Raw genomic sequence first — 22,425 nt, forward strand, 5'->3', positions numbered from 1 at the left:
GTGAACGGTTCGGCTTCTCCGAGACGGCAAGCACACAACGCAAACCTCCAGCAGCAGCAGAAGCCCGACTTCCAAACCAGTAGCAGCATGCCCCGCGACCGCATCCCTACCACTACACCAACCGCTTCAAAGTGCGCGCCGTTAAAGACTGGCGTGCTGCACGCGCTAGCGGCACGAGCCGCAGAGCGTTTGCCGAGTCAAGTGTCTTCTCCCGCCCTTCGCTACAGAACTGGGAGCGCAAGTACTCCCGCCTGGCCCAAGAGTCCCAGCGTCAGCCTCAAGCCAGCCCCTACCTCCCTCCAGCTCCCTCCCGTGCCTCCCGCCTCACGCTCAGCGGCAGCGGCCGCAAGCCCGACACGGCCCCGATCGAGGACACATTGTGCGTGTTTATCAAGGATGAGCGGCGGCTGGAGCACACCGTAACGGTTGATTTCATCATCGACATGGCTACAGAGCTCATGCCGGAGGTGATGGGGCCCAAAAGCCCGGACGCCAAGAAGTCCTGGTGCCAGCGCTTCCTGCGCCGGCACCACCTCACCATTCGACGCATCGGCCACTCAGGCCGCAAGACTCGAGAAGAGCTGGAAGCTCTGCGGCTGCCATTTGTCGAGGAAGTGACTGAGGTAGCGACGCAGCATTATATCTTTGACCCTAATACTAGCCCCACGGTTGCACGTGCACTGTTCAATATAGACCAAACTTCTGTGTACTGGGACATGGGTACAAGGACAACAGTGGAATTTGTCGGTGCCCCAACTGTGCGCTCAACCACAAACGAGAGTGAAGGTTACCGATGCACCATGATGCTTTCCGTTTCGGCAGACGGAAGAATTTTTCCGCCACACTTTGTTTACAATGGTGCCCCCGGTGGAGACGTCAAGAAGGAGCTGAATAAGTTTTGCTTAGAAGACGTGGCTACATTTTCGGTGCAAGAGAGCGCCTGGTTTGATGAGAGAGTGACGTTGGAGTGGATTGAGAAGTGCTGGAAGTATATCGTTGTAAAGCCATCAGTCCTCATACTCGATAGCTTATCGGTACACAAGAAAGCGGAAATTGCCGACGCGTTGGCGTGTACGGGCACTTCGGTGCTATACGTACCTGGCGGCTGCACCGGTGTTGCGCAGCCTCTCGACGTAGGCGTTATGGGCCCTGCCTGTCAAGCAGCACATTTGTCATCTCAATAGCTCGCGTTCCGTCCGACGACCGAAGACTGTAACGCCTGCGTTTCGTCGGCATCAGATTTTCGAGCGTGCAATGGAGGGGCTTCGTTGTGTTTCCGCCACGACAGTTCAGAACTCGTTTCTAAAGGCAGACCCTTTCCTGCCGTATGGGCCTCCAAATAATGCTGCCAGCGCGCCTGCCCCCAAGCGCAGCAACCATGTAGACCACACGGACATTGTAGAAGAGGTAACTGTGTAAGCACTGTGTAAGCACCTCACCGTGTTTTAATACGATGTACATTTTCCCTACATTGCGTCCTGTCGTGACCTCGTCCGTGCATAATATGGCCTTAAACTATTTACTAAGGCAATGTGCTAGGTGCTCTATATTTCCGGATGCTCTATCAATACGACTTTTCCGGTAGGATATGAGAAGGTGGATTTATCATAATTTTAGTAGGTCGTGTATCTTCTTTCACACATATTTAGGAGCAGGCTTTGCCATATTTAGCGTCTAAAATGATCGGCAAAATAACTGAAAAGCACAATAACGTTTGAGCTCTCGCTTGCCAATCATCCAGCCGAGAGACAGAGAAGAAAGAGCTCTGGTGCGAATATGGCCAACAAGAAGCGCAAGTCCACGAACTTCGTGCGAAAGATACACCAGCGCTCGCTTCTATCCGGGGCGGTTCTTGTGCATTACTTTATGACCATTCGGCACAGCAAAAGATTGACGGTCTGAAGGAGGAGTTGACACGACTGCAAGGGCAGCTGAGGCAATTGGACCCCGTCCCGGCATTGATTTCAGAAAACACTGAGATCTTCGGCGCTATCCGCCAGCACCAACTGCATCTCGCCAGCGTTCAATCCGCCATCTTACCATCGCTGGTTCGTCAAGTGCGCAAAACTGATATTGTAATGGCCCCACAGGACTAACAATAACACTGCTTTCCCTGCAGGAAGTGCACCCGCTCCACTCGCGGTTTCACCCGAAAAAAGCGTGGGAAGACCGCAGGGCGACGCTTTGGCGCTTCGGGGCAAGAATTCCGAGCTGGATACGAGTACATTGCAGCACGCAGTCAGGTCTCGAACTCGGGCCAGCCCCACTTGTCAGACGAACGGTTCGAGACTGCCAATGGTGATGTTCGTTGCGACATATTCCAGACCATCCACTTCCCGGGCGTGCGATCCCTAAAACAAGTCTACGATGCTCTGCTCTTTAGCCTCGACAACGTCGAGATCAGCATTTCGGAGCGCTTGGGCAATGTCACAATCAGGGACGACTACGATGATGTCGACGGCAGCAGCTTAAACACTCGAATCTTGTCCACGAGTGACAACGGGGTAGCCACAGAGCTCAACTGTATCAAGCTGTCACAGCTCTTCGAAGGGCCTGACGATATCTGTGGCGGACAACTCTGCGGAATAGTTACCATCGACTCGGTGGATGAGGATAAACTTTATCCCTACGCACCAAGTGAGTGACAGGCTCCGATGCGGTGGGGCCTGCCGTAGCGAAAGTGCGTGGAGTTGTTGTGGTTGCTTGCTTGCTTTTGGGTAAAATGCAAAGTGAGATTGATTCCTTTAAGTCTTCGGGCTAGCTACAGGCTCTAGGTCTTCCTCTTGCTTTCTCCTTAGTGTCGTTCTAGAAGCTGAGTTAACCTATACTAAATGCAAGTGTTTTTCTGTTTCGTAATCCTATATATGCATCTTTGTATACTTGTGCAGACAGAGCTCTGGATTCCTGGCGCCAGGCAGTCTTGCCCAAGCCTGGCGCCAGCCTTCAAGCGACGCTGCGCACAAGCTACTTGTGGCGGAGGAGGAGGCGGCGCTGCGACGCCTGCCCTCCTAGCCACCAGGTACGTCTTCCTTGAGCATGTCTGTTGCTGGCGTACCCGCTTGCGTGGGTGCCAGCAGCAGACATGCTGACAGGAGCGTATTAGAAAAGAAGTTTCCGCAGCTTTTGTTTTGACGGAGCGTCGGCCGATGGGTGGTGACGCTGAGCCGAGCGGCCTACGTGAAGCTTCGCCGTCCCGAGTTTGAACTTTCGGAGTCTGAGTGGGGGCTGTTCTGGTCCAATCGATGCGTAGCGTGCTGCACTCAACTCCTTGATTGATTTTTAGTCGCTGTACTTAAGTACGTGTTAAAACTACATGTACTCTATCACTCAAGCATCTTTTTACTGGTGGGCATCAGGTAGGTAGGAGTAAAGTTTTACAAGTACTTATATGGCTAGGTCTCTTCTGTCAAGGACTAAGTACTTCTACGTATTATATTTGTTTCGGGTCCCTCTGCCCCTGACTTTCGCCGTGGATTACACTCGAACTCCAGCCAAAGCGCCATTTACTTCAGCGTCACTTTCAGTTCCCTAAAAACTAGCGAGCGCCACTACAGCATCAAGATCAAGCTTTATCTTCCCGCACTTATCGCCTCCGTGTACATCGGCAGCGTCAACGCCATCGCTGCCCTCAACTTCAACGCGCGCAACAGCTACCAAGACGTTTATCGATGTATACCACGAGATGGTGACCCACGCCCCATTCGCAGCGCACTGATGCTATCCGATAACGATGGCAAGTTGTACATGTGATACAAGCCGAGCCGATTTTTTTCACGAATTCCAATTTCTCGTTCACACGATGACAACTTGCGGCTCTTTATTGACCCTGATGTTACTTAGGAGGCACCTTTAGAACGTCACGCATCGTCTTCAGCGCTAAGTTGCTCCACAGCGCAACATCCATCTGCAACTCCTGTAAAGCAGCCTTGGACACAGGAAATTCTGGATTGTGCAGCTTCAAAAAGGTCACTCGGCGCATAGTTACTACCAAGCCACCGTCTTCGCTCATACTTGACGCGCTTGGATAGCTTTCGTCCTCCTTGGCATTTGAATCGTTTGCTGTAAGCAAGACAGCGACCGAAATCTCTCTTCGAACACGTTCACTGGCGATGTACGGGTGAAGCGCATCTTGATCCACCGAGTCAATGGCAATGACTGCTCTCGGTTCCTGACTAGACCCCTTGTTTTTGCCATCACACAGGCTGGCGAAGCCGACGACATTATTCTCGATACAAATACCTTTGGTATTCCTTGACAATATCCGAGCGTTGTAGGCGCAGTTTTCGATCTCGTCGTAATCTTCGCGCAGTGTGATGTGGCCGAGTTGCTCTGAAATGATGATCTCCATGTTGTCGACATAGAACTTGAGCGCGTTGAACACGTGCTCAATTGAGGAAAATGAGCCACCTCCACGCGAACACAGCACATATCCCCCTCTACCGTCTCAAATCGCTCGTCCGAGTACTGCGGCACCATCGTGTCCTCTAACGGACACGCAGACGTAATGTACTCGTAGGCATTCAGCAACTTCTGAGGTCGTATCTCCAAAAGTGCGGCCCGACGCTCAGCCGACTCCTTGCCGAGGCAGATGCTCGTGCTCAAGGGATTCCAGTTCTGCTCGCTCTATCATAAAAAAAAGTGTAGGGTTTAGGCCCTCCTCCCGTCGAACATCACAAAGGGATCATCGCACACCATTCGCTGCGTCAATAGCGACTGAGCTTTGGCTACTTGAAATTGCTGGCTTCTTGCGATTGCAGCGAGCGCAGTGTGTTGCAGCATGAGCTGTGCCAGCTCCGCTTCTTCAGCAGATATTGTCGGGGTATTGAGCGCTGCCACCTTGGCCGTCAGTCGCATCACCTTCAGCCGCAGGCGACTGATCTCCTCCTGCAGGGACGAGTGACATGTTACAACCATGCAATGGGTGCTTCGGTAAGTGACCGTCGGTTTTTAGTCCTTACCCTGTGACCCTTACGACAGTGAGATTGTCCAGCGCGAGGACGGCTACGGTCGGGAAGAGCTGCTGCGCAATTGTCCATACCCCGCAGGGATCATTGGCAGCGTGAGGCCAAAGACAGCCTCCTCCAGGCCCGACGTAGGCAATCCCAATGCCAGCCAACTGTAGGAAACGCGTGCGCATCCGAACCGCTGCTGGACAACTCCAGAATACATGGTAGAGATCCACTCGGTCCTGCCGAACGCACACCGCATGAGGACATCCAACTTGTTGACGACTGCGATCGTATGGCGATAGCGCCTGGTGGTTTTGAGCCGAAACAGGAGCTGCTCCCCCCACGGGTTAAGACCGACAATGCGCCGGATCCGTGACCATTCAAGGTGAGAGAGACCTGTCGCAGCCGAAGGACTTTGCCGCTCCCAGTGTTGTTGGCGCCGCGCTCGACTGGCGAAGCCTCGCCTCCGCGATGCAGCAGCAATAATAGTTCGAAAATGTCGACGCGGTTTGATCCATCGCCGATTACCCACCCATAAGCAGACCAGACGACTGACACGCGGGTGCGGATGTACATACTGAACTCGAATTTCGGGCCCGACTGTCGCGGACACGAACTTAGACAGTCGAGGATGACTGCTGATAACGTGGTCCCGTGAGAGAGCCCTCGATCCTGACGTCAGCTGTACAGATGGTGGCGAACTGGAAGTCATGCTCCCGAGCACCGGGTGGTCCGCTGGTGCTGCTTCAATCCGTAGCTCCGAGCCGAAGCCACCTCGATAAAATAGGCGGGGGTAATTCGTGACCAATAGTAGAACGAGGGCCTCCACCCTCTTGCGAATTGCCGATGTACGTCTTCTGCGGGGGAATAGCAGGGTGAATGTGATAAGTCCAGCTCCATGACATCTCCAGTGAATGATATCACGGAGCCGGTCACCGTACGTAAGCAAGCTTCGAAAGCATGTCCGGTTGGCGATAACTCCTGTTCGGCCATCGATCAGCTGAAGATCCACCACTGAAGCGTAGGGAAGTCACTCCAGACACTGTTGGGCATGGACGGCAGCTTCAGCCAAGAGGAAAGACGGCAGGTAGTCGACCGTAAAGCTGCCCCGTCGGCGACTAGCCTTGCGCCGTTCCATTGAAGATCGACACATCCGAAATGTCGGGTCAACTGGTACAAGGCTGAAACCATCGGTGCCCGAGCGGGAAGGTCAGCAGCGCCACCTGCCGTGGAAACGATGGCCTTCCCAGTTGACCACATAGATGAACGACGGCGGATGCCGCCTACCAGTGGGACTCTTGCATTTGGGGTCACGAAGGTGGCCGGAGCACGGGCACCAGGTATCAGCTCCTTACACACTAAGATGTCGCCGACGATATGATCGACATTAGATCCGAGGACCGTCCACTTTGAGACTGTGACTGCAGCCATCGCCATCAGTTCCACACGCAGATCGGGCACAGCCAGACCCCCTTGGGTCCGGGGCAAGGCTGCGAGATCCGCATCCAACCAAGCCTTCGCCCCTTGTACTTCTGAGGTAAAAACGCCGTGCCACACGTCATTCTTGATCTTTGTCGTCAGCCGATTAACCGTGCCAGTTGTAGGCCAGGCATGCTGGCCGATGTATAGCAGCTTGGGAATAATGACCGCTGAAGCGATCAAGCTGCGTTGGTCGACGGTTGTTGTTTTCTGACTGGCCATATACAATCTGGTGGTTAATTGTCGCTCTGCCATGCTCCATGTCCTCTCGGGGTCCCTCGTGCTTTCAACAAAGATACCGAGATAGCGTCCTTGGTGCGCAGGCTCCTGGAACCGCAGGGGAGGTGGCAGGCAGGCGTCCCCTGCGGGACCGTCCGGCCGTAGTGCAATCACCATCGTTTTCTTGTGGTTAAGGAGAAGCCCAGATGCTGCCCCAAATTCTGTGGTGACCCTCAAGAGCGCCGCCACTTGAGATACAGATGAAAGGTAGACAGAACATAGCCGGCCACTTTGATCTCCACCTCGCCACCTTCCGACGTGAGCTTGACCCCTTGTAACTCGGGACGCCTATCGAGCTCCTGGTACAAGGCCTCGAGCGCCAAAATGAACAGTAACGGTGCAAGGGGGCACCCTTGCCTGATGCCGCTCGTCACCTCGACTCTGTGAGACTTAAAACCATTAGCCAAAAACGTAGCAGTCGTACCAGCATGCAGAGCCCCAACCGCCTGGATGAACTGCTCCGGGTACCCGTGGCGCTGGAGTGCCTTCAAGAGGAAGTCTCTGGATAACGAGTCGTAGGCCTTCATGAAATCTAGCAGCATGACCAGCGCTCCGTCTTGAGCAGAATCTACAGACACAGTCTGCTGAGAGGCTTCAAAGATGTGTAAGGTCTCGTGGATCGTCCGCCCCGGGACGAAGCCATTCTGGTGAGGATGCACTCGGTCGTCCAACGTCTCTCGCACTCTTGTCGCTAGGATTCTGGAAAATATCTTGTAGTCCGTATTCAGGAGCGCGATCGGCCGGTAGTTTAAAGGATTATGCAGATCCCCTGACTTCTTGAGGCAGAATATATCCGCCACCAGAAAGGACTCAGGGAACACCTGCCGCGTACCACTTGTTGAGCATCACTGACAGGATCGGTACCAGTTGATCAGCGTAGGAACGGTACCAGCTATTGCAGAGACGATCAGGGCCAGACGCCTTCCCCTCTTTGCAGGCCGCGATTGCCGCCTCGATCTCCGCTGTCGATATCTCCTTCACTACAGCAACTTGTTCATTCGTCGGTTCCGCGACGTCCTCAATCCATCCGGCGACTGCATCTTGCGATGCCGCGTTCGTCACGTGTTGCTGCAGTATGGGGGTCCAGGCATCAGCAAGGATGTCCGCCTTATCGTGCACCCCTCGTACCGGCGAACCGGGGGTTGGGTCGAGGCAGTGTATGATATTGTCCGTGAACTTGCTGGAGATGCGTCTGAAGAAGTCCCGAGTAGTTTTCCCTTCCCAATGAATTGCTGCAGCAAAGTGGCGGCGCTGATGTAAGGATGCCCTCGCTCGCTGGCAGTCAGCAATGGCACTTCGGAGCCGGGCCGCCGGGGTCGAGCCGTGGATATCCTCGAGCGTCAGCGCGTCTAGTGCATCTGTAACGGTCTCCATCGTTACTGGTTGGCCATCATCACACTCACGGATGCGGGCTTGCTGGTTACGAAGTCGGCGGAGCTTTTGGCGGTAAGTGTTGCGCCTGGTACGCCTCCGTTGGCGGGTTATCTTAAGAGTGTCCGTTACGATTCGGAGCTTGAGTTCGTCCCACCACTTGGCCATCTCCCCAGCCTCGACTCCGTCAGCCGACACGCGCTCCAGGAACTGTTGGAGCAGTCCCTGCGTATGTTGTTTGACTAAGTCTTCAGCAAAACGAGGAGGGGGGGGTGTACGGTTGCCGCCTTGCGTACCCGGACTGGGTCGTCCGGCTGCTGTAAATGCAACTTGGCAGCGTGGTGATCGGCTGAGACCGCAGGGGCGACGACTTCCCAGCCGACGACCCATGCACGTAGCAGTCTGTTGACGTACCAGCGGTCAAGACGGGATGAAGCGTCCCCATGACCAGCCACCGGATAGTGATAGGTGTGCGTCTCGGTATGGTGGCGGCGAAGTTGATCCGGCCGCCATTGCTTGGGTCTGACAGCTGCTACCGGATCGATGACGCCCCATGTCACGAGCAGATTTCTGAGAGCAATAGAATCATGCGCCCCCGCGCGCGTAGTGTAGCTTCGGTCAGCCTCCTCGTCCAGCGTACAGTTGAAATCGCCACCCACTGCAACTAGCGCGTCACTCGGAAGTTCTATGGTTGCTAAACGACGGAAGAATCGCTTGCGTTGGGGGATCTGGTGAGGCGCGTACACGTTGATGACGACCAGCGGGCGACCATTTAGGTGTCCTCTGACCGCCATGAAATGCTGGCTCCACTGATCCTCTAGGCATGGTGTCACGTCCTTGAACTCCCCGTAAGGGTCTACCAAGATCGCGACACCAGCTTTTTTTCCTAGTGCTGGCGACCAGAAGGACCTGGTGGGGCACTGAGGACCGGTGCGGAAACCCCAACCAGAGGCAAATAAGTCCGTGAACTTCTCTACTTCTGGCCCTTCCACGTGCGTTTCCTGGAGGAGAATAACTCCATTCCTGCCATGATCACTTTGCGTTCTGAGACTGCGGAACCAGGCGTCCCGGTCGGAGGCCCGAGCTCCAAAACCATTCACAATTTGCGTAACGCAGCCAAACGTTTGGTCTGTAGGATGCAGTCCTGTGGATCGAACGCTCAGCGCGTCCATGACCACCCTCTCTTCTTCTCGGAGTTGCATGAGCCGCTTTCGGCGGTCCGCTCTGAACCGGTTCCGCGTTTGCTTGGCCTTCGCGACGCCTGTGACGATAGGAAAGAAGTCGCCCAGACGCCGTTGTCTTACTTGACGCTGTCGAGACTGTGCTGTCGCGAAATAGCCCGCGGCCCAGCGCTGGCCCCCTCTAGCGTATCCATGCCTCGCCCCTCTCGAAGCGGGGCCCTCTGATACCGCATGGAAATTGCATCAGAGGTGTTGTGGCACATTGTGCCTTTATTTGCGGCTTGGAAGAGCAGCACGGAACTTCGATGTGTCCGTCAGCTCATCCCAATTCAGGCCTGTGTGGAGCTTGATCACTGCTCCCCAGTTTCCTTATCCAATGCCCATACAACATTGCTATCCACTGCGTACCAGTGCGCTAAGGAACCGAGAGGCGCTCTCCCCATTGGCGTAGCTCCCCACTGCCGCACAACGTGTGGGAACACGTGTAGGGTGGTCCATATCGAGTCCGGCATCGACCGCGGTTGTCCCCGAAGGTATTTATCCGCCAGCCATTTACTGAGGGATGCCCACCCACTATCAGCCGCGGCCATCTTAAGATTGTTCCCGAGGTCAGGCCCATTTGCATTTTCTAGCCACTGTTGGCTCAGCTTGCGGAGGTCAGCCGGGCGATCTTCATCTTGGCTCAGCCTTCCCAGAGCTTCCATCTGCGTTCGGTAAGCTTCGAGCCGGCCCTGCGGAACCGACTTGGCCGCCAACTCCGGGAAAGGTACAAACGCGAACAGGTCTCGAAGCGCCTCGACATTGTCACCGTGGTGCAGCATGAAGTGCTCCATCGACGGGACCTCCTGACCTGGCGCAGGAAGTGAAAATCTCTCATACACCTCGGAGTACCACCTACTAATAGCCGTCGTGTTGTCATGGTGGGCAGTCTGGAGCTTTATCCGCAGCGCTGGGGTCAGTTCGTCAGGACTTTGTGCGTTTAGCAAGGCCTGATAGACGCCTGCGTGGATCTGACCTCTCGGTTGAGAACGCTGCCGTGGAGGCATCTCAGCACCGACGGCCATCCCGGGAATCCTCTTGCCGATTGCGTAGTCGTCCATGCCCGCAGCGGCGAAAATCCTGCGTTCCGCTTCATGCATCAAGACTTCCATCTCGTCCACCTGATACTCGCAGTCATCCAAAATCGGCCAACACATGCGGAGATGGACGACATCCAAGCGCTGCCGCATAGTGAGGCTGCGTTGAAGGTGAGCATTGGTATCTTCGGTATCGTCGAGCAAATCTAGCGGGATCCCTCCGACTTGCACTTCAAACCCGACCTGCGTCCGGCTTTTCTCCCCAATGTTCCTCACCACCACGTCAGCAGGCCTGGTGAGGACGCCGTCACGCCACTCAAATGGATGCGCGACCTCGGCCGCAAAGCTGGGATCGCCTTCCGCTTGCCATTTCAGGAAGAGCTCTCCATGATGAACTCCATAGAAATGACTTTCGTGCGTCCGGAGCAGCAAGATCATGGGGAGGACATGAAGCCTCCGACACATGCGCAGATATGCCGTAGCGTCGTGATCTTCCAGCGCCGTGTAGCTCCCTGTCTCGTGGATCAGAGGTTCAGAGCTGCCCGGTGTCTCCAATTCATATTCCTGGTAAGTGTAGATTTGTACATGTCCGTCACCGTGGACATCGACGTCCATGACCATCAATGGCTGTCGGAGGTACTGAGCATAGGTCCTCAGCACATGAGGGTTGACCCAGTTCGTGCTGGGAACTCGGGTATCGACCGACCGGAGACGTTCATGAAGAAGATAGGTGCACACAATCGCGATCGCCGCTTCCTTAGTCTTGGGGTGCTCGCAGCCCGGGTTCAGGCGGTCGAGTTCCGTAAAAGGGTCCAGGATCCCCAACTTGCAGTCAGCCTGCAAGTTTTCCACCATCAGCGCATAGATCGCCCGCTTGTGAAAGTTGGCGTCAGCAATTACTTCCGGGGTAAGTGGTAAACTGCCATGCTCTTGGTTCGATACCGTCGCGTATAGAGCAAGAATCGCACACTGCCCGTTAGCAGGAACGTTGACCTCCCTGCCTTGAAACCAGGACAGCCAGTAATTGACCTGTGTTGGGTTTGTGCGGGGGGGGGAACGGTTTTCTCGTAGACAACACTGGTGTCCGACGCCTGGCTCGCATCGGACGCTTGACTTTCCTTTCCCCCAGGCACCCGCTGAGCAAGCTCGTCCGAAGGCAAATCCGATGCGCTGGATACGATAGAGTAAGGAGCCTCCGAGCCTGGTGTAGGCGCAGGAGGTGGACTTTGGGATGGGGCCGATGAACCAAGATAGCTCGATACTGGGGAGGCCGTCTGAGCAGGAGCTGGAGAAACCCTTTGAGCCTCTGAAGAAGACCTTACCGAGGAGATACGTGAGGCAGCCAGCTCAACGTACTCCGTGCGTTCTACTGCATCTGCCACGGCTCGCTGGCGGCGACTGGCGCGCTGTGCACTCCGCTGTTGCTCGGCTGCAGACGTGTCCGGTGGAGTCGTCTTTTCGGTCAAAGCATGCTCCTCGCCTTCCTCCGCGACCATCACCACATCCTGGTCCGTAAGGACCTCCTCGTCCGGGAACGCATAACCAGCGTCGCCTGGTCCCATGTCCTGATCTTCGTCTCCAGTGTCACCATTGGCGACCGAGGCAACATCCGACTCGGACTTGCTGTCATCGTCCATCAGCGCCTGATATTGGCCGTATTCTCGGGCTTGCTGGAAAAGTTTGAAGGACGTTTGGTGTCCTTGTCCTCCCGGTGAAGACGCGGTTTTTTTCTTGGCGGGCTTGGGGACCAAGATGCGCTGCGGGGGTATGGCCGCTTCGCTCGGGTGTCGCTCCCTTCTTGTTATCGACCGAAACGGCTGGTGAGGTCAGCTCCTCCTCCGCTGGTGACTTCTTCTTGGATCCCTTCCGTCGCACAATGATGAAGTCCCCGTCCGTCCTGGTTTCAGTCATCGCTTGGGTCTGCACTGCGGTGGTGCCTGCCCTGCGGGTTTCCCGTTGTGGACTGGGTGTGGTCCCTTTCTCGGGTGCGACAGCGTCTGGCTGGGTATTGCGCTGTAACGTTGCCGCTGTCAGCTCCATCTCCTTCGCCATCGTCGCCCAAAACGTGTTGAAACTGTCTTCATCCGTGTGGCAATAAGGTCGCGCCGCCCCTACCTGGAATGGGGCCACATGTCCCTGGAAGATCCTGTATCCACGATCCCTAGCATCCATGAGATGTTCCGCTTTGACGCGACAGTACCCGGTTGTATGCTTGGGGCTGTAGCAGCGGCCACACGGGAGCCGTTGTTGAACCAGGAAGTGGTGAAGTACTACCTGCGTTGCTCCGATAGTAACTTGCGTCACTCCTTGCAATGCGGCTGGACACTGCTCTTGGGCGAAACGGACTACGAAGTAGCGGTTATCAATCACCGTTGTAGCGTCCGCGCGCGACCGTTCTGCGTCAAGCACTGGGACACCCGCTAGCTGGGAGAATGCACTTACCATCGTGGCAATGCCAAGTTCCGCCGCCGCGTTTAGAATCCTAATCGAATAAAAACGTCGGAGCTGAGCCGAGTTATACACCCCATCTTCCAGCCCGCTGGAGTCCTCCAGGTCGATGACTACCCGTTGTAGACGCAGCGAAACCCCGTTGTAGAACTCGGCCGTCCGGCGCGAGTGGAATACGAACTTCAGCGTATGGTTGCCGTCAAAAAACAGCATTTTGACATCCTTCAGCATGCGATCGATCATCTCTTTGCCATGCCTTACGTTTTTGTTTGAGTTGAATGACTCCTCGAAGAGCGCCAGGTGGGGCATGCCCTTGCGCAGAGGCACCTGTGGGGGAATATCCGCTGTCAACGTAGCCTCCACGTGAGTCTCATGAAATTGTTCAACCATGGCTCGCTGGAGGACGGGCATTGTCGCCTTCAGAAACAATGGAGGGTGTCTGAGGTCTAGATCGCCCCGGAAATAGGCCATTAACGCCTGCGTCTCCACGGGCGTCCGCTCCCTCAGCATAGAGTCAGAGTGCACACGCGACGCCTTCAGTGCCGCCGCCTGAAGGCTCTTTAACTCCTCCGATAGCTGAGGCGGTCTTGGGGTCGTCCAGTCTTTCTCTAGCGTAGTGGCGAGCTTCGCGAGCACAGCGGGCGGTAGGTCCGGCTTGAGCTGGCGAATGGTTGGCAGCCCCTCACTGGAACGCTCGGCCGCAATTGCCGAAGACGTAAGCGCGGCTGCGTACGTTCGAGGCGCAGCGCTAGTCTTGGGGAGAGGCACCGGAAGGCTGGCTCCCGAAGACGTACGAGCGCGTCCGATGGTGTCGTCACAGGCGGTCCCGCTGTGCGCCCTGGTTCCGATTCCGGCGACTTCTCAATCGCAGAGGAGTCGGCTCGTGCCTTACCAAGCAAGCCACCGTCCCCTGGGTCCGGGGGGCGACGCTGACGCGGTCCACCAGGTGGAGGCGCCGGTCCAGTCACACACAGAAGGAGGGTCGAGCCCACCGCTCAGGTGCTAGTGCACACAGCTAACGGGTGGTCGGTGGGTGGTGAAGGCAGCAAATCCGGGAATTGCAGAGTGATTGCAAAACTGAGCGGCAAAATACGTCTTACAGTAGGTGAGTGATTCATCAAGCTCAAAGCCTTGACGAACGCGCATTTCCTTGCACCAAAGCCTCGCTTGAAAGCGGTTGTGGCGCAATTCCACACTCTACCCGCAACTGCTTGGTGGTGGTCCCGGGGGCGCCAACAAAGCCAAGTTCCGTCATCAAACTCAAAACTGCATTCGATGGCATTCGGCTGGACTATGTAGAACAGCAACGTAAGTCTACAGTACACGAGGTTGAATATCTAAATAACGTTCCCGAAAACGCCAGCGCATTCCCACTCAAATCCTTCGAGACGCGACAGCGCCTGCCTCGGATCGCGGCGAATCAAGCAAATGCGAATGCTTCACAAATAATGTTAATCCCATATTACACGTTTCGCCTCCCCTATCTGGCGCCAACTTGCACCTCCCGGTGGAGTTGAAGATACTACGGAGTCGTATAAACGACGCTGCGCACGGTCTTGAGCATGACGTCGCCCCATCTTGCAATACCTTCGTGCAACTCCTGCAGCGCAAAGGGAGACACAGGAAACTGTGGCTTGTGCAGCTTCACGAAAGCCGCCCGCCGCATCGTAACCACTAACTCCGTCTCTTCTTCCCCAGCACAAGCCGCCGTTCCGATCTGCTTGCCCCCTTTGTGCTTCACCTTCCTCCTGCCCACGGTAAGCACCACTGCTCCGGAAACGTCCTTCCTCACTCTTTCTCTCGGGTTGTACGGGTACAGCTCGTCTTCGTCTACACAGTCACTGGCCATCACAGCACAGGGGCCGACGCCCACCCCCAACTCGTCCTTCGCGAACAATTGCGGGAACGAGACGGCGTTCATCTCGGTCGTGACGCCGCAGTCCTCCGTCGATGCAATCCTGGAATTATACGCTGTTCCCTCAATCGAGTCGTAGTCGTCTCGTACCGTAATATGCCCCAGCCTCTCGGAGATACTGATCTCCATGTTCGTCAAGTAGAAGATGAGCGCATTGTACACTTGCTCCAGCGACTCCACGCCCCTAAAGTGCACCGTCTCGAAGCGGACGCAGCACAAATCCCCCTGCGCGGACTCGAACCTCTCGTCCGAGAGCTGCATCTTCTCGGGCTGCGAGTGGCTGCTCCTAGCTAAGATGTACTCGTAGGCGTTGCGCAGCTTCTCGGTGCGTCTACTCCTCAGCGTCGCTCGTCTCTCCGTCCAGTCCTTACTCAGCCGTATACGCGTATACAGCGGGTGGGTCTGCTGGTCTCCGAGACACCGAGACAGCAGCGACTGCACGTTGGCCACGTGCAGCTGCTGCTGGCGCAAGACGCTCGTGAGCGCCGCGTTCTCCGCCTCGCGCCGCTGCAGCACCGGGTCGGCCTTGGCCGCCTCCTCGGGCGGCAGCGAGCGGGCCTTGAGCACGGCCACCTGGCTCTCGAGCCGCTCGATCTCCTGTTGCAGCGAGGCCTGCTCCTCCTTGCGCAGAATGTAGGTCGCCTTGCGCTTCTTCTTGGGCTTCACGGGCTTCTCGGGCGTGGACGCGCTCGGCGGAGAGGAGTGATGGTCGTCTGAAGACGTGGATGCGCTGGGCAGCGGAGACAGCTCCTCTAAGTAAGGCCCACTCACGTCCGCGAGGGCCTGCACGAACATGCTGATGGTCTTGCTCGCGTGTCGTGATTGGTGACTTTTACGATGTGTTACGCTATAAATAAGGTAAAATGGAGCGGATTAACGCAAAACGGAGTCGGGAATGTTTGTCGCCCTGCGGTAAGGCCTGCGACGTGTGAAAGCGAGTGTCGCTGTTACCTGCCAGTGAGTTTGCCCTCGTCAACGTCACCTTGCAGCATCACGGTCCATGACTCACGACGCTTACGATGTACTAAGTAATGAGAACGCAGGGGAAGGAGCTTCATGTTTCTTTCCCAGCAAGAAAAAGAAGCAGCCCTTACTTGTTATGCAGTGCTAACCATAGCTTGAATAGCGGTCGGCAGATTTCAATGGAAACGGGGCCCAGTAGTCACAATCGCCACTTCGTCGTCGTCTGTTATATATATACTATATAATGAGTCCAACTGCACTCGCAGCTTTCCCTATCTAATCCTATCAGCGGCTAGACGTTTATTTCGACTATGATACTTAAGTATTGCGTTAATTGTTGAAGCAGCACGATAGTTGAAAGCTGCAACTCTAACTGCATTTCGTCTTCGCACCCAAAGCGAGACGAGGTGTTCTACGATGCAAAATTTGGGTGTTGTTGTAGAAATTGTTATCGCATGCAGGCCAAAACCTTGCTACGCGTAGACAATCTTTCGGACAGCTCGGAAAACGTCGTCACCCCAACCTGTGACAGTGTCTTGTAATTCTTGGGTTGCCTGCTCGGACACCTCGAAGTCGGGGCGACAAGTCTTCACGAAGAAAGAGCGCAGCATAACAACAGTCACGTCAGAATTGTTGTCCCCCGTCACCTTCTTCATCGACAAGCCCGCATTCCTGCCTCGACTATTTTCCTGTCGCCCTCTTGGTACTACAAGCAGTACAACCGTTCCATTAATCACCTTGCGGACATGTTCATGGGGGTGATAAGGATGAAGATCGTCTTGGTCCACACTGTCGATCGTCAACACAGCATAAGGGTCCTCACTGGATCTCTCAAAGTAGTGTCCGAATGCCACGCCATTCTGCTCCGTAGTCACCCCACAGTCAAGCCCTGAAATTAACCTGTATCCGATAATTGGAGATAAAACTGCCCGCGTCAACTGCATCGTAGTCGTCTCGAACCGTAATGTGGCCCAATTGCTCCGAAATGTTGATTTCCAGCGTATCCAGCGTGAACTTCACGGCATCAAACACCTTCCGCATCGACTGGACCCCAGGAAAGGGGATCACTTCGTTGCGCACACAGCAAAAGTCCCCGCTTGCGTCTTCGAACCTCTCCTCGGAGAAGTGGGGCCTGAGCGCGTCCAGATGCTGGCAGTGCGCCGTCACGTATCGGAGCCCTCGAGCAATCCTCTCGTCCTTCATGCTGAGCAGCACCTCTCTCCTCTGCGCCCACTCTCGGCCCAAATGAATAGAGAACCCCATGGGATTTCGCTCCTGGTTCTGCAGCCACTGGCTCACCAGACTCTGCGCCGAGGCGACGCCAAGCTGCTGCTGCTCCACGACGCCCTTCAACACGGAGTTCAGCCCCAACGCAGCGTCCCGTTGCGTGTCTCCGTCGTCATTTTTGGTCTGTAGATGCGCTAGCTGCTGCTGTAGGGAAGAAAATTTCTTCCCTACAGCAGCTTAGATTTAATCTGGTCCTGCAGCTCGGCCCGCTTAATACGTGCAGGGTTCCCAGTGGGGTAATTGTGGGTTGGGTAACCCCACCCACCCCCTCCGAACCCAGCCTCCGAATTCTTGGGTTATGTGTTAATCCTAAAAACGTATATTGAAGTGCAATATATACGATCAAATTGTGCCGTAAATGATAAGGCAGCGGTTTTGAGATCGGTTATCACGGGTTTTGCGTTGTAGAACGTCCAAATGGGGTTAGGTAAACTAAAACCCATAACCCAGCCACCCCATGAGGTGCTCCAACTAGAGTTGGTCAAATCCTTATCCAGTTATTACCAGTTACCGTTATTACCTTCGTACTTACCATTTATTAACGTTAATAACTTTTACGTATAGTTGGTGTGGCAGAAATATTCGATCTGCTAACGGTAATACCTCATGTGTATAGTTGGTGTGGCAGAAATATTCGGTCAACGCGTTTCGTGAAGTTGTCAACGTACGTGGAGGTTTACCGACATGAATCTGCGTATGCTCCACGTGGCAGGCAGCTCGCGCACGGGGCCTATTCTCGTCGCTGCATTCGCAAACTTGCTCCTGTAGAGCCTGCAAGCTCCATGGACCAAAACGGCCACCGCAACGAGGACCGGGCTAGCAGTGAAGGTCTGGCCTTGGTCGCCGTTCAGTTGGCGTGTGGACCGAGTACATTGTGGTTGTGCCACGTTGGGCCAACCCGAAGAAGCAGCACCGCGACGTGACGTGCAGGCACTGCTCCAAGCTGATCAAGAATGCCCAGCCCAAGAAAAACCTCCGCCCACACATTCGCAGCTGTCCCTGCGCCACAGCGGACGTCCGGGCTAATTACCCTGTAACACCCTCCAAGCGAGATCGTCCCGACACTTCCGATAGGCCCCACAGTCCATCCAAGCGTTCGCGGCCTGAAATGGCTACGAGTGTGCTAGGACCGGTCTCAGTGACTGAAAAGAAGGAGTTCCATCTTCAGATTGCCAAAGCGTTCTATGCCTGCGGCATTTCGTTTCGAGTCATCGAAAATGGAGCCATGAGGTGTATCCTGACGAAGTACCGGCCCGGAATGACGCTCCCTTCACGCCAAGATTTGGCGACCTCACTGCTTGATAGCGCGTACGCGGAGGAAGTTGCCAGCGTTATGGAGGTGCTGAGGGAGCAGCAGTACGTTGCCATTGTATGCGACGGATGGTCCGATCCCAACAGCGAGTCCATTATCAACTTTATGGCGACGTCTCCATTTATCCGACCCATATGTTGGTCATTGGAGCGCTGCGCCGACAAACAGCATACAGGGGAGTTCATGGCGTCAGAGTTGAACAAGGTGATTCAAGCTGTTGAAAATGTCGTCGGAAAAGGATCGGTATGCGCTGTTGTGACGGACAACGCGTCTAACAGGCGTAAGTCATGGGAGCTTCTAATGGCCAAGATACCAAGTCTAACGTGTAACGGCTGCGCGGCACACACGATCAATCTTCTACTCAAAGACATGTTCGGGATGGAGTTCATGAGTGACGTCTTCAAGAAAGCTGTCCTAGTTACCAAATTTGTGCGTAAACGTGCAGCGCTTCTTTATCGCTTTCGGGCTCTGCAACGCAAGTATTTTGGTACCCGGCAGCGACGACGCGCGCTAATGATCCCTGTTTCGACCCGGTGGTACTCGAGCACAAATTGTATTTCCCGTGTCGTGAGGAACGAAGATGTGCTGCGTGAATTGTTTTCCAACCATGAATTTCTGGCTCGTTACGGAGATGCTGCTGCCAAACTCAATCGCGTCGAGTCCATTTTGGCTGATAGCATGTTTTGGGTGAATGCCAGAGCCGTAATGCGACTGGTGAACCCGATAATCCAAGCTCTCGGCGCTCTCGAAAAGGATGGGTGTTGCCTTTCGATGGTGTATGAATACTTTCGTGGACTGAAAACCCACGTCATCTACAACCGCGAAACTGATGATGTTGCTTCTGGTATTCTTAACACGATCCGAGGCCAGATTAGCTCCCGCTGGAACACCCTCAAGCGCGAATCAATGCTCGCTGCATTTTTACTGGACCCAACTAAGTCTACGGACGACTTTGAAGGTGATGATTTGGACAATGCAGTCGATGCATGCGTAGATCTAGCTACACGAGTTGGTCTACCCTCCAACGTATCTCCAAATGCGGTTCACCGAGCTGTCATGGCTTTTATTCGCGTGAAGAAGTCCTGGACAGCCGAAGACCACGAAAAAACCGCGAGGGACACGCCATTAGACTGGTGGCTGGTCAAGGTTAACAAGTTTCCGCTCCTACATGCTTTGGCTACCCGCGTTTTGAGCATCCCGACGTCGTCCGCTGCGAGTGAGCGCTCGTGGAGTGTTCACTCCTTCATCCGCACCAAGCGACGAAATCGGCTGAAACCCGATCGCGTGGAAAAGCTAGCATATTTGTACTCGAATGCGGGTGACAAGGCTGCAACTAGTGCAGTGCACTATCAAGTCAATGCAGAAGAAGAGGGCGAAAGCAGCGCGAGTGACGACTACAGCGATGATGACATCCTTACGCCAATTGCTCCCAACAGCTCCAGTCGCATGCGCGGTAGTCGGTCTAATACGGCGCACCGATCACGATTCTTCACGCCCTCGCAGACCGACCGACGTGAAGCTGTCCCACCCCCGCTAGCTCGAAGAACACTATTTTCGCCTGCACTAGCCAACCCGCTACCCGACCAAGCGACGAATACCAGCACAGTATGCAGTGACGAGGCTGCGGTCGCTCTTACGCAGTCGGTCGCCCCTACGCAGTCAGTCGCACTTACGCAGTCAACAAGCAGCGGAACCGTTTTCACGCGTGCTGATGCGCGCCAGCTTGTGCCACCGGTCGTGAGGCCGCCCGGATCGGCAAGTGCAACAACACCGAGTCTACCAACTAGCGATAGTCTCGTATTTTCAGGGGGTAGCAGCGGCCGTCGTGGACTACCTCCAACTCCACAGTCGAGCACTGGACGCACCCACCACTCGCCGAGGGTGCTCTTTGGTCCAACCTGGGAGCATTAGCATATTTGACTTTGTTCACGCTAGCTAAGCCCGCAACACGATCCATATTTTCATTCCGTTCACGCCTTCTTGATTACATATCATGCACTAGTTAGTCAATAGAGTCGTCGTCCTCATGCAAATGTGTATCAATGCATTGGCTTCAACCTCTTTCGAATTTCTTCTAGATGGTGCCTCGGCTGATGGTATTTCTAGCAGCTTCCTCCGCTTCATTTTCTCGTGAGGAGTTTTGGTTCTGCTGCGGACTTGGGTAGTTGTTCATGATAGGGGTAGACTTGATGGTGCTTGTCGGACGTGACGGCATACGCTACTCGAGCCTTGATCACTCATGCACGCAGCCGAGGATGTTCGATTTGCTCTTGCCGGCCTCACCACCCTGTTTCAGCGCGCACACAACCTTTCTGTGCTTGTGCGTGGTGAAGCTGCGTGTGGACCCGTGGCCATGGCGGTCGCAGAACACTTTGGTGACCTTAGTGGTGGCGAACTTGCTAGGGGTGAAGGAGAGGTGGAGGGCTAAACCACTTTTGCCCTGACTAATCCGAGTTCAAATAATGCAAACACCAGCTCTTCTTGTTCTTCTTATAATCGTAGAGCTTCACATCAGTTAGCTCACATATTCAGTGCATCGTGCCGTACCCGCCGAAACAGGTTGCCCTTCTACGAGATGACCTCAACTTGAACTTCTGTCACTGAGCTGCCAGCGCAACGGCGCACATTGGCACAGCAGAACGCGCACTAGCACTCCCACAAATAAAGAAGCGTCATATTTGGTTAAGAATGCAGTAATAATGTAACATCAACGCTTGTAGCGCAACATTTAGGCCTCGTCCAACCCTTATCAGCGAGCTGTTCGTTCATGTAACAGCATAATGACCACCTCGGCGATGTATATGATACTCTTCAAGCCCTTCTCTCTCTCTTACGAATCTGCAGCACAACACACAAACTCATGAGATCCACCATATCCAGCTACACGCTCTCCCACCGGCACTTACTTCATTTTTGATGAATCCCTCGGCCAGCAGGCACGTGACGTGGTCCACGTACTGATGGCTAGGCCCGCCCTGCAGGAGATAGGTGTTGTTGGTGCCGGACTCCGTAGTGCCAAAGAACTCGCAGGTCCTGTCGCTCAGCAGTGAAGCATCGGCCTCGTCCGTCGTGAAGCGCACGCCGCACCTGTTCTCCTTGGGCACCATGTCGCCTAGTCCGAAGCAACTGCCGGCCACAACGGTGTACAACTCCCGATGATGTAGACGCCCACACCGGCGGCATGGAGCGCGTGCATGGCTGACTTCTGGCCACTGAAGAAGCGCAGGTCCTTGGTGAACGAGCCGTCGACCTGCAGCTCGCCCACCGACGTATACATGGGGTCCGCGAGGGCCAGGCCGAGCGTCATGGGTTCGGTCTCCGTCATGTCCACTAGCATGGCGCGTGAAGAGATCTTCTGTAGGCAGTCTGAGTAGCCTTGTCGCAGTCCATCGTCTCGGGCCGAAAAGAAGAAGTGCAGGTACACGATGGCTTCCTTGATGACATCCAGCGGGCGTTTGACTACTGCGTTGCGGAACCGTTGCTGATCAGCTTGAATGTGGGGCGATGTACGCGTCGTAGAGCACCTTGGGCCTATTTTTGCGAGCCCCGTGGCCAGCGTGGCGCCGGCGCCGTTCACGTCCTGGCCGAGCAACGAGCTGGTGCCGAGCGACGCGTAGATCGAGGGGAGAGATTCCAGCCTGGGACCGGAGAACGCACCGCGCGCGTGCAGGCTAGCATTGTGTGGGAAGCTGATATGAGCAAAAGCTTGCTCTTCCAGAAGTTACAATGCTTAAGACAATATTTAAGTATTACCATACACAAATGATACACAAAGGTAATACCATCGTTATTAAATGCCTAAAATTACTAATACCAGTTATTAAGAGTTATTAACTTGGTAAGAAACAACACTAGCTCCAACCTTGGAAAAGCCGGGTAACTGGGAACCCTGGGTACGTGGCCTTGCGCTTCTTCATACGCCTCTTCTACCTATTCACCCACCTGTAAGTTGCGTAATGAACCGGAATGGGTGATTATGGGACGCAAAAGGTGGGTGGTTCAGGCTGACAATCATTCTGTAGTTTGGTCTCTGTTGACCAGTCAACCATGACGCTGGCAGAGGAGGTGACGGAGGTCGCGGACGATGCGCCTGCCATGGCAACGGGAGGCGGCGCTGCGGACAAACCCAGGCCCAGACGCAAGCGGAAGGCCACCGGGACTCGAC

The 22,425-nt window shown here is 55.0% G+C and overlaps 8 protein-coding genes across 8 annotated transcripts; 2 read left to right on the plus strand and 6 right to left on the minus strand.

Moving 5' to 3' along the window:
* Positions 1 to 470: 470 nt before the first annotated feature.
* On the plus strand, positions 471 to 1,184 carry PHYSODRAFT_515017 (hypothetical protein; the record flags this gene model as incomplete). Its single annotated transcript, XM_009534176.1, has 1 exon — positions 471 to 1,184. One exon carries the CDS (start codon positions 471 to 473, stop codon positions 1,182 to 1,184), a length of 714 nt encoding a protein of 237 aa, XP_009532471.1.
* A 2,648-nt stretch (positions 1,185 to 3,832) lies between these two features.
* On the minus strand, positions 3,833 to 4,914 carry PHYSODRAFT_303904 (hypothetical protein; the record flags this gene model as incomplete). Its single annotated transcript, XM_009534177.1, has 3 exons — positions 3,833 to 4,180; positions 4,441 to 4,623; positions 4,693 to 4,914. 3 exons carry the CDS (start codon positions 4,912 to 4,914, stop codon positions 3,833 to 3,835), a joined length of 753 nt encoding a protein of 250 aa, XP_009532472.1.
* Positions 4,915 to 9,028: 4,114 nt separating this feature from the next.
* PHYSODRAFT_514827 (hypothetical protein) lies at positions 9,029 to 9,250 on the minus strand (the record flags this gene model as incomplete). Its single annotated transcript, XM_009534178.1, has 1 exon — positions 9,029 to 9,250. A coding segment is annotated over one exon (222 nt), but the record flags the coding sequence as incomplete, so codon positions are not given.
* Positions 9,251 to 11,019: 1,769 nt separating this feature from the next.
* On the minus strand, positions 11,020 to 13,338 carry PHYSODRAFT_379010 (hypothetical protein; the record flags this gene model as incomplete). The annotated part of the gene is made up of 3 exons (XM_009534179.1): positions 11,020 to 11,412; positions 11,514 to 11,681; positions 12,751 to 13,338. Coding segments are annotated over 3 exons (1,149 nt in total), but the record flags the coding sequence as incomplete, so codon positions are not given.
* Positions 13,339 to 14,305: 967 nt separating this feature from the next.
* Positions 14,306 to 15,493, minus strand: PHYSODRAFT_516987 (hypothetical protein; the record flags this gene model as incomplete). Its single annotated transcript, XM_009534180.1, has 2 exons — positions 14,306 to 15,157; positions 15,215 to 15,493. 2 exons carry the CDS (start codon positions 15,491 to 15,493, stop codon positions 14,306 to 14,308), a joined length of 1,131 nt encoding a protein of 376 aa, XP_009532475.1.
* Positions 15,494 to 16,134: 641 nt separating this feature from the next.
* PHYSODRAFT_336607 (hypothetical protein) lies at positions 16,135 to 17,634 on the minus strand (the record flags this gene model as incomplete). The annotated part of the gene is made up of 4 exons (XM_009534181.1): positions 16,135 to 16,311; positions 16,399 to 16,521; positions 16,601 to 17,092; positions 17,617 to 17,634. 4 exons carry the CDS (start codon positions 17,632 to 17,634, stop codon positions 16,135 to 16,137), a joined length of 810 nt encoding a protein of 269 aa, XP_009532476.1.
* Positions 17,635 to 18,365: 731 nt separating this feature from the next.
* PHYSODRAFT_457372 (hypothetical protein) lies at positions 18,366 to 19,574 on the plus strand (the record flags this gene model as incomplete). Its single annotated transcript, XM_009534182.1, has 3 exons — positions 18,366 to 18,585; positions 18,628 to 19,067; positions 19,131 to 19,574. Coding segments are annotated over 3 exons (1,104 nt in total), but the record flags the coding sequence as incomplete, so codon positions are not given.
* Positions 19,575 to 20,493: 919 nt separating this feature from the next.
* On the minus strand, positions 20,494 to 22,177 carry PHYSODRAFT_336609 (hypothetical protein; the record flags this gene model as incomplete). The annotated part of the gene is made up of 4 exons (XM_009534183.1): positions 20,494 to 20,547; positions 21,167 to 21,372; positions 21,408 to 21,898; positions 22,158 to 22,177. 4 exons carry the CDS (start codon positions 22,175 to 22,177, stop codon positions 20,494 to 20,496), a joined length of 771 nt encoding a protein of 256 aa, XP_009532478.1.
* Between the last annotated feature and the right edge of the window lie 248 nt (positions 22,178 to 22,425).

The sequence above is a fragment of the Phytophthora sojae genome (genome assembly GCF_000149755.1).
Source record: "Phytophthora sojae unplaced genomic scaffold PHYSOscaffold_7, whole genome shotgun sequence".
Classification (NCBI taxonomy): Eukaryota; Oomycota; class Peronosporomycetes; order Peronosporales; family Peronosporaceae; genus Phytophthora; species Phytophthora sojae.